This window comes from Chroicocephalus ridibundus, chromosome 25 (genome assembly GCF_963924245.1).
Source record: "Chroicocephalus ridibundus chromosome 25, bChrRid1.1, whole genome shotgun sequence".
Taxonomy (NCBI): domain Eukaryota; kingdom Metazoa; phylum Chordata; class Aves; order Charadriiformes; family Laridae; genus Chroicocephalus; species Chroicocephalus ridibundus.
Genome location: NC_086308.1, coordinates 1,293,553 through 1,303,394, shown reverse-complemented (window position 1 = coordinate 1,303,394; position 9,842 = coordinate 1,293,553). Strand labels below are relative to the sequence as shown.

Below are 9,842 nucleotides of genomic sequence, written 5' to 3'. Positions count from 1 at the left end.
CCTCCTCCTCCCCTCCGGGCTTTGTGGTCTAGGGGCGCAGCTGGGGCTTTGTTGCCAGGACAGCCTGGGTCCGCGGGTGCTGTCCTGCAGGCAGCAGCAGAGGCCAGGAGGGACGCTGTCTGCTCGGCCCGCTCAGGGTGGTCCCCATGGGAAGGACACCATGGGACGGGGCTTGTTATTCCAGCTTTATTAAAAACAAAGAATTATTCAAATCTATGGCCCTTTTCCAGAGGATTCTTTCAGCTCTCCGTGGCTCAGCCGAGACAGCAGCACAGCCACCGCAGGCTCCATCCTCGTGTTCTCACGCGTTTTGTCAGTTTGAAGACGGTCTGAGCTGCCAGGGAGCTGACCAAGCGCTCCGTGTCTCTCCTCAAGGGCAAGAGGGCTGCAAGAGAAGGAAGGCGAGCAGACATGAACCCCCACTGCCTGCAGAGACCTCCTCCATCCCGACCGTGCCACCCCACTCATCTCTTTCCCTGGCCAGGAGGAGCAGGTGAGACAAAGAGACCAGCTGGAAGCTGTTGCTCAGGAATGCCCCATGTGGCCCGGACGTGTTCCTCTTGCCCCTGAAGCAGTTCCCTGGAGCAGGCTTAGGCATGGCAGCACCCTGCCCAGGCTCTGTCCCCTGCCCCACCAGCCCAGCACTGCCCCTACTCACCGTTGCAGACATTCCACACCTTGGTCTGACTTAGGTTCCTCAGGTGCTGCACGGCAAGCCCTAGGCACAGAATTCGTGTCAGAGCTCTGCTCCCCAGCACACGCCCGGCAGCACGGCCCCTGGCCCTGCCAGCTCGGGGCTGCACGCCCTCCTGCCCCTCAGCAGGGCTGAGCCCAGGGAATGGCAGCACCCAAGGGCAGTGGGACTGAGCAAGGCTCCCAGCGAGCCCACCTGTGTGGTGGGCCCTGCAGAGGGCAGCCAGGGCTCTGGCACCGCAGGGCTGCCCCTCACTGCCAGTGCAGCGGTGGGGACAGGGGCCTGGCCGCCAAAAGAGTGACCCCGGGGGACGTGGCTCACCAATGAACCTGACAGCCACCTCTCGCAAGGTGGCCTGAGCGTTGCGCAGGTACTGCAGGCTCTGAAACAGATAGTCTTCCGCCCTGCTCCTGTCATGCACTAACTGGAGAGAGAACAAGGGAACGGGGCTGGCACAGACCCTCGGCAGCCATCTGGACCAGCCCCTCCCACCAGCACCCCCCTTCCCTCCCGGCGCTTCCCGTCTCCCAGACAGGAGCCCTGTGGGGCTGAGGTCCAGAGGGAGCTGCAGGCGGAGGGGGCCGGAGGACGGCGAGACTCCTCTGTCCCACTGCCAGGACCCAGATGGGCCGGGGTCTCCTTCAGCACCCCGGCGGCAGGGAGGGGAGAGGGGCCTGGAGAAGAGCCCTTGGGGGCTCCGTGCTTGAGGGCAGGGAAGGAGAATGCAGCTGCAGGCCGCGTGCTCCAGGCGGGAGCAGAGGCAGGGTTGCACAGCGCAGCCCACGGGCACCTGGAGCAGCCCTTGTCCACCCGGCCCTGGGGCTTGGGGCTTGTCCTCACCAAGGACTCTCCGATCAGGTGCGTCTGGTTTGTCTTGGCCAGGTGGCTGAGCTTCCTCCACCCCAGGAACTCGGCACAGGCGAGGAGGGTGTCCCTAGAGGCCTGCAGAGAAGCAGAGACTGGGAGATGGCACCAGAGCCCAGGGAAGGAGAGCTGGCATCCTCCTCCTCTTGTCCAGGCTGCGAGCCTTTCCCAGCCCCTTATGGGAAGAGGCAGCGGGGGACCGAGGTTGAACTGGGTTCAGTGCCCAGGGCAGGGACACGGGGCAGCCACCACCTCAGGTGTCTCATGCTGCCGGCCAGCAGAAGAGAGATCCTCACGAGCTGCTGAGCTGCCGCCAGGGCTGGGGGCAAAGTGAAGGGCAAAGGAGCTGCGGGCCCTGGGCTGTAGGCAGGGAGGGCAGCAGTGCGAGAGACAGCGGGGCAGGACCGGGCCAGCAGCACCTCCCACGGGCATCCCCCGGCAGGACGCTTGGCTGCCCAGCTGGGGCTGTCCCAGCTCCTTCACGGCCAGGCCCAGGGTGGGCAGAGCTTTGATGCGGGGATGCAGGGCCAGTCCGCTGCTGGACTGCGCTGTCAGCACACCCTTCCCCGTGACACTGGTCGCTGGTCACTGTACCTGTGCCACGCTCTCGATCTCGTCGCTCATGTGGAGGAAGAGCGGGAGCAGGACCCTCTGCACTCTCTTCTTCATCTTTTTCTTGTTTATCCCCACCACGGCCTTCATCACATCTTTGAAGAGGCTGATGGAGAGCTCCCGCACCTGGCTGGACTCCTGGCAGGGAGGAGCACAGGGGGACTTCATCAACAGCCGCTCCCTGCCCACGGTGAGCAAGGGCGTTAGCGTGGCTGATGTGAGGGGAGATGCTCTGGGCTCAGATCCCGAACACAGGAGCTGTGGGCCTGCTGTGCAGCTGAGGCTGAGTGGCCCCAGAGCCCTGAAAGGCCAGGCAAGAGGGGCGAGGAGGGCAGCCCTGCCCGAGCGCTGCCCACCGGGCTGGGCTGAGGGACAGCTGTCTGTGCAGAGCGCCCATCTGTAGGGCTGAGGTGCCCGCGGCAGCCTTACATCATCAAAGAGGGGTGGGAGCTTCTCCGCCAGCTGCACAGCAATGAGGCTGGCCTCCTCAGTCTTCGCGTCACCCATCATGCTCCTGAGGAACACCAGGGCCTTCATCTTGGCATCAGCGTTGGCATCCTGCAGGTTCTCCATGATGTCTGGCAGCAGGACCTGCATTTTTGTTGCCTGTATGAAACACACAGTTTCCTTAGGATGAAGTGATGAAAGGCCACCCTGGCAAAAATGCACTGGTTGCTAAGCACCAGCCTCCCGTGCTGCTTCCAAGCAGGTGTCACAGGAGTCACTGCGGCAGCCTCCTGGCCGGCAGTGGCCACTGATGGCATGCAGGGAGAGCAGGAGGAAGGGAAGGGATTGCGGGAGAGCAGCATCCCCTTACTCAGCCATGCCCTTTACCGACCAGGCGGAAGGGGCAGATGGACTGGTAACCCTCTGTGCCTGGAGGGCTCCGCCGGCACCCACCAGCCCCCTCCATAGCAGGGAGGGTGACTGGACCTGACACCCCACCTCCTGACTCCCAGCCAAGGCCAAGCCACCGCATCACCCACTGCCCCAGGCCCCAGCTGCCAACGTGGCTCCGCTTGGCTACACCTTGCTCACCATCTTAGGTTTTTTCGAAAGCGTGATGAGGACACTGAGCACCAGCGAGAGCATCACTGAGCTTGGACGCCTCAGGTACCTCTGGGCTCTGTACAGGGCAGCAAACTCCTCGGCATCAATGTCAGTGTAGAGCAGCAGCTAAAACGAAGACAGCGGTTAGAGAGCAGCAGAGCCTGCGGGGCTCCCTCCGCCACGCTGGCATGAAGGCGGCGTGACCCGCCAGCGGTGGCAACCATCTCCTCTCCCCAGACCTGAAGCCCCCTCAGGCTGTGCAGAGGCCATGCCTCCGCCCCAGGCCCAGCGCCTGGCCTGGCTCTGGCTTCTGCCCCTTTCTCTGCCCCAGGTTTGTGGGCTGCAGAGCAGGGCGGGGGGAAGCAGAGCGCTGCCCAGGCAGGAGCAGGCTTTGTGTTTGTGCACCGGGGCCAAAAGGGCCCAGGGCAGCCCCAAGAGTCTGGCAGGGGGTCTGGCTGGTGCTGGGCAAGGCCCTGCTGGCCCTAAGGGGCTGTGTCCCTCTGTACGGGGGGAGGTGGCCATTTGGAGGCAGACAGGAGGGGAGGGCTCCGTGCCCGTTTCCCTGGGGAGGCAGGCGCAGCCCTGAGGATGAGCGTGGTCACTCACAGCCAAGGGATAGATGCAGGCGTCCTCTGTGGCACAGCTGAACACCTTGCGCACCCGCTGGTCCTGGAGCACGCTGAGCAGCTCCGTCAAGACGCTCCACAAAATCCAAGGCACGGAGATCATCACCTCCCACATGGCCAGGGCAGCGCTGCAGACCCAGAGCGCTGGGTCAGCAGGGCTGCCTCGGCCACTGCACCATGCCTGGGCCAGCCTCTCCGGGCCCTGGCTGTGCTGCAGCCCTGGCCCTTTCGCTTGGGGTGTGCAGGGGCCCTGACCGGGCAGGCGGGAGGGGGCTGCGGTGGTGTTCCCCCTGGGGCTGGGAGGAGCGTGGTGGTGGGGCTCTGGCTTGGCCAGCTCTGGCTGCTGCAGGCCTGGTGACCCACTGGTTCTGGGAGGCGTGGTGGGATGGAGGGCCCTGCTCCTCAGCAATGTCTTGCAACATTCCTTGGGTCTGGCAGCCAGAGAGTCCCCGCGTCCCTCTCCCCGCAGGGCGCAAGCCCTCAAGGCTGTCTGGGCTAGTACCTGTCACAGGTTGGCGAGATCTTCAACAGGCTCCTGACCACTTCTCTGGGGCACCACTCGGTCATTCGGAGGAGAAGGGAGTCCAGGCTGTGCCGGGCTGGCTCCGTGCAGATGCACTCCACGTTTTTGTGGATGTACCTCATGAACTTTGGCACCTGGAGAGGACACGGGTGAGGATGGTGCGGCCAGTGGAGTGCAGCCATTTCTCCAGCTGCGACTGAAAGTGCTGCCCTTCCCATCCCTCTCTGTTGCCTTGAAACGGCTTCAGGTGCCCGAGAGAGCTGGCTTAGGGAAGGAGGGAAGAGCAAGGCCTGTCAGGGCTCACGGGCAGGGCAGTCCAGCCACAGGGCACTTACGTCCGTCAGCCAGTAGCCAGGGTCTAGCACGACCATGTCCAGGATGTTGCTGCCCATCTGCCTGTCAGAGATGTCATCTGCTGTCAAGGCCTCGATCGCAATGAGGACAATGTCTGTCACCTGAGAAGGCTCAAGGTGTAGTCCAAACACCTACGGGAGGAAGGAAGGGAGGGAAGCCATGTCATGCCAAGCACCCTGCTGGTGCTGCTAGACTGAGCACCCGAGGAGCTCTGGCGACAGATGCCCTGCAGTGCTGTCGGCAGTGCCCGCAGGAAAGGTGGCAGCAGGGGCTGCAGTCTCTGCAGGGCAGAGCGTGAGAGCAGAGGGTCCCCAGGGTGAGGGAGGAGGCTTGGGCTCATGGGCATAGTGTGCTGGCCCGAGAGAGAACCGGGGCTCGCTGCTGCTGAGGAGGGCTGGAGCTGCTGCTGGGACACTGGAGTGCCGCCCTCACATAGTCCCTGCGCGGGGACAGCAGGAACCCTCTCACCGGGGACAGGGAGGCCACGCGAGACACGCTGGTTGTGGGTCCCTTTGCTCACACAAGCCTCCTGCTGGTGACACGGACAAGAGTCCCAGGAAGGGGGCAGCTTGTTACCGTGGTCGACTCGCTGCTGTCAAGTGAAGAAAGAGAGCAGCTGCCCTCGGAATCCCATCCTGGTTCGAGCTCTGGATGCTCTGGATTCTCCTCTGGCAGCGTCTCGCCTACAAGGAGGGGAAACAGAGAAGAGTCAGCAGGACACAGCACCTTTGCCAACAAGCTTCCCAAAGGGTGAAAAGAGCGAGCAGGAGGAGGCTGTGCTGGGGAGGGCTCCCAGCCCTGAGCGTCCCTGGCATGCAAGCACCGCTTTGCCCCCTGCCCGTGGGACCCCTGTTGCAGGTGTGCCGCGGAAACGGGTTTCCGGCATCGAGGCGGTCGCGCTTGCTGGCCCTGCCAGTCCCGGAGGGGCTCCTCACTCACCCATCTGCAGCGGCTGGACCATGGTCACCGCGTAGGGCTCCGCTGGAGACCTGGTCTCCCGGGGAGCCGCCACCTCCTCCCAGGCCACCCTGGGGCTGCTGGGGGGTCTCTCCGCCATCCTGCCAAATGGAGGAAAGCGTGGGGGAGAGGGGAGGGCAGCTTAAGGGGAACACCTCAGTGCCGCGGGGCTACTGGGGGTGGCGGGGAAAGACGTGGGCTTGCGCTTGGAGTCTCCTCGCCAGCTCCGCACTCCCGCCCTGTCCCGTCGCTGTCCTGCCGGACACTGCAGGGCCGCGGCCACGCTGGGTTTCTATGGTGCTGTGGGGTGTCACGCAGTGATGTCACAAAGGGCCCCAATGAGACCTGCTGCCCGGGTCAGGAGGGGCAGGGCGCCCACTTTTGCGGGGGGGCAGGGAGCCAGCTGGCCCATGGCTCCTCTCATCTGCCCTCATGTCCCCTCAGGACCTTTCTGTATTCTCCGGCTCGTCCCAGAGCCGTGTGCTCACACAGCCCGGCGTGGCCCCAGGACCTCTGTGGAATAATTACTAAATTGGCCAAGAATACAAAAATACAGCATTGTACACACATTAAGGAAAGTCATAAAATCAAGAGGCTTCTGAGGTAGAATGCAGCCGCAGCTAGCACACGAAGAATGCAACATCTGTGATTCCCTGTACAAGGTTGTTTGCGAAACTACACGAGGGATGGAACGGAACGCGCTTGTTCCGTGGCCTTCCCTTGTGACGAATAGCAGATATGGGGACGAGATGGTACTACGGAACTGATAAGCGGCCTACACGCTACCCGAGCCAACATTTCGTCAAATGTTGATGAAATGCTGTCCTTTTGTGCGAATTTTGCTCACCACAATGTACCAAAACACACCTCCATCCCGGAGGCTATCCGCCCCCGAGGTGTGAACACTCCTCCTTGAATACATTAATCATAATAAAAGTACGTATGACTAAAGTCACTCAAACTCCACTTTGAAGATAAAAAAATAATATAAAAATAGCCCAAGAGAGAGGGGATGTCGGGGAAGACACCATCGCGAAGAATTCCACCGCTGATTTCCGGGATCAGTCGACGGGCTGAGCCTCTCTTCCCCCCCATAGGGACGCCTTTGGGTAAGACTGCGATTACACCGAGCGCTTTCTCGGGGACTTAGAAATTTCTCTAGAGAATCTCTACCCTACATTTATAGCCAGGCTGTATCGTTTATAATTTTGTCGCGCGTTTGTATACTTAGCAATATCTTTATTTGCACGTGCTTTGCAGACAGTGTATTTATCACCGGCAATCCAAAAGAACCTGTATATCTGTTGTTTAAATAAACTGCACTGTTTAAGTAGCTAGCCGTTTCGCTTTCTCACTGAACGCGACCAAAACTTGAGAGAGGCCGTGCTAGTTCAGGAGTACGACTAGACTGAAGGTGCAGTCCACTATTAGTGTATCCAAATCGTAATAGTTTAATACACATTAAACGCGATTGGACTGATAGTGCTGAATTGGGCATCACTCAGAATTTAAACCTAGCCGCACCTAGCCTCCCACCTCGGTGAGGAGTGTTAGAACGCAAGGGGGTTTATCTTCTGCCAAAACCGCTTGGCCCCGTTTCACGCAACAACCTCCCTGGGAGATCCCTGCTTCTCCCCATCCGTGTAGTGCTCTCTTCACATCTCTACAGTTTCTGGCCTCTCACAATGACATCCTTTCCCCGACTCCGATAACCTCGTTCTGTACCAGGAAGCAAAAGATGTTTACGCCTGCTCCTCTCCTCCCATCGCTGGTTGGGGATACAGTTGGTGATGGGACTCTTACAGTGTGTGTCGCTCACCAGATGCTGTCAGAACAGGAGATGAGAAAGGAATATCCTCTCTCTTTTCTACGCTGGCTTAAAATCTTTAATCAATGCCTTCACCTACAGCCGAAGAGAGAGAGAGCTTGAGGAGTCATGCAGAAAACTAGTTGGCCTGGGGTGAAACTGGGGAGACCATACCGGTAAAACCTACCGGGCAAAAGACTGGAAAATAGACCGTCAGGATAAAAGGGGAAAAGAGGGCGTCCTGGTTCCGGTGGGGACAGGGTTAATTCTCCCCAGGCTCCGGCAGGGACACAGGTATTCCATCCCACGTGAGCCATGCCCGGTCTGTAGCCAGGAGCTGCCGGGGGAGGGGGCAGGAAGTCGCCTCTTGGGAGCGGGCTGGGGCGCCCTGGGTCCGGTCGGTGAGCGCTGGTTCCATAATCGTGTTTGTACATTCCTGTGTCCGCGTTGCTGTTGTTGTTTTCTTGTTCCCTTTGCTGTTCTGTTAAACTGCCTTTGTCTCAACCCACGAGCTTTGCCTTTGTCTTCCGACTCCTCCCCGTGGTGGGGGGAGTTCGAGAGAGCGGCAGGTGGTTCTTTGTTGCCGTCTGAGGCCAAGCCACGACAGAGGGACTAGAAGGTTCAGCTGAAAATAGCTGGGGATGCCTGGGGGTGCCAGTCCAGCAGCCCTGTACCTGCCAGCGCAGCAGGACGAGAGACCTGTTGCCCTGCCTGCACTGCCTGGCTTTGACCGGCTCCTGGAGTCAGGCAGACCTGGAGTGCTCCCCAACATCAGCAAAGCGGCACCCTGGAGAGGACAGAGGAGGGATCAAACCTCGCCAGCCAACAGTTCTGTCGCTGTCTGAGGCCAAACCACGACACACGTCATCTGCATCTCTTTTCCTCGTCTGTTTTCCGCCGGCCCGAAAACAGGATCTTTGGTTGTCTCAGCTCTAGCAAAAGCAAAGGATTTGGAAAAATGATACAAACAAGTTTCAGAGAAAGCAGGAGAGCGGAAGAGGCAGAAACGGTGCTGTGTCTCGCTGACCTGGCATTTCAAAGGAACTTTCAAGGATTTTTTTCTTTTTTCTTTGCAATCGCTGCCAGGCACAAGTGAAAAAACAAAGACCTGCGCTTTCAGTAGAACTGAAAACAACAAGGCTCTTGAGTCTCATTACTCTTTTTTCCAGCACCCATTTGTTTGGGGGTTTTGTTTTAAAACCTCAGTGAGCTCTGATGTGGGCATAGCAAACCGTCCCCTCCTCATCTTTAGAAAGAATGTTACATTGAAGGAAAACTGTTTGTATAAGCTCTAAATGACATGTTTCCACTGTCAAAGGTTGTAACAGGTTTTAACTTCTTCGCCATCCTCGTCTTCTTTCCCTTGCCTTTCTTCTGATGGCACTATGACTGCCGTACCTCAACATAGTACTCACGCAAATCGTATGTGGGACAGTAACGGAAGATTGGTGAGGAGGACTGCAAATACGCTCAAGTGACTCGCACCTGGGGTGTCGGAAAACACATGTATCACACTAATCGTCATTTAGTCTTGCGTGCTTGACAAGCAGAACATCTGCACTTAGATAACATAGGCCTGTGATGGACTCGGAGGCCCCTTATCGACCATGCTTGAGATTCCTGCCTTGCTGTCAGAAAAAATGAAAGCACCGTGGAAAACTTCGCCTGCTTCAATCCCTGAAAAACAGGGGAGAACAGCAGGTTTGGACTCTCTCTCTTTCTCTCTCTCATTAGCAAGGACTCTCTCGTTAAAACCACTCTCTAGCAAGGACTCCCTCTTGTGGGAGGAAGAGGAGGTGAGAAGGAAAAGGAGGAGCAGAGGGAGGAACAGGAGGAACAAGAAATGAACAGGAGGAGGAGTTGTAGGAGGAAGAGGGAGAACGAGAAGAGGCACATAAGGAACAGGAACAGCAGGCATTAGAGGAAAAACAGGAAGAGGAGGACATGGAAAAGGAGGAATAGGAAAAAGATCAGAAGAAACAGAAGAAGAAAGAACAGAAAAAGGAAGTGGATGAACAGGAGGAACAGGACAAAGAGGAGGAGGAGGAGGAGACATCCCCCATGTCTGTGGGAGAACACAGGTCACTGCCGCGATTGAGAGACGGGACGCTGCTTGATGCAAGCAAAATGTCAGTTTATTAGACGCGTCGGAAAGCCTTTTATACAGCTACTCAACAGTTACATAAATTACACAAATTCTATCATTTCTGATTGGCTTAGCTCTAAATATTTCATTACAATAATCCCTCCTACTTGCGGTTTCGCTACATGCTAGAAGCTATGGTTTTGCTATTTGCTAGAAGCTACAGTGATAACTTGTTGCCTACTCCCTACTTCTTCAAGGTTATTTATCTC

At 58.3% G+C, this 9,842-nt stretch overlaps 2 protein-coding genes across 2 annotated transcripts; both read right to left on the bottom strand.

Moving 5' to 3' along the window:
• Window positions 1–254: 254 nt before the first annotated feature.
• LOC134527028 (maestro heat-like repeat-containing protein family member 2A) lies at window positions 255–2,286 on the bottom strand. Its single transcript, XM_063359374.1, has 5 exons — window positions 2,153–2,286; window positions 1,535–1,636; window positions 1,007–1,118; window positions 659–718; window positions 255–385 (listed from the first exon to the last, which is right to left on the bottom strand). The coding sequence occupies exons 1-5, from the start codon at window positions 2,258–2,260 to the stop codon at window positions 255–257; spliced, it is 513 nt and encodes a 170-aa protein (XP_063215444.1). The 5' UTR covers window positions 2,261–2,286.
• A 122-nt stretch (window positions 2,287–2,408) lies between these two features.
• On the bottom strand, window positions 2,409–5,780 carry LOC134527027 (uncharacterized). Its single transcript, XM_063359373.1, has 8 exons — window positions 5,663–5,780; window positions 5,300–5,406; window positions 4,705–4,854; window positions 4,349–4,503; window positions 3,827–3,974; window positions 3,209–3,346; window positions 2,600–2,776; window positions 2,409–2,471 (listed from the first exon to the last, which is right to left on the bottom strand). Exons 1-8 carry the CDS (start codon window positions 5,778–5,780, stop codon window positions 2,409–2,411), a joined length of 1,056 nt encoding a protein of 351 aa, XP_063215443.1.
• Between the last annotated feature and the right edge of the window lie 4,062 nt (window positions 5,781–9,842).

Excerpts from the sequence above, each read along its gene's own strand:
- LOC134527028 (XM_063359374.1), bottom strand. The coding sequence starts at position 2,260 with ATGAAGGCCGTGGTGGGGATAAACAAGAAAAAGATGAAGAAGAGAGTG. Across the intron at positions 1,119-1,534 it reads ACCTGATCGGAGAGTCCTTG|TTAGTGCATGACAGGAGCAG; the intron begins GTGAGGACAAGC and ends TTCTCTCTCCAG. Across the intron at positions 386-658 it reads GGTGTGGAATGTCTGCAACG|CCCTCTTGCCCTTGAGGAGA; the intron begins GTGAGTAGGGGC and ends CTTCTCTTGCAG.
- LOC134527027 (XM_063359373.1), bottom strand. The coding sequence starts at position 5,780 with ATGGCGGAGAGACCCCCCAGCAGCCCCAGGGTGGCCTGGGAGGAGGTG. Across the intron at positions 4,855-5,299 it reads ACAGCAGCGAGTCGACCACG|GTGTTTGGACTACACCTTGA; the intron begins GTAACAAGCTGC and ends TTCCTCCCGTAG. Across the intron at positions 2,472-2,599 it reads TCCCACCCCTCTTTGATGAT|GGCTCTGGGGCCACTCAGCC; the intron begins GTAAGGCTGCCG and ends CTGGCCTTTCAG.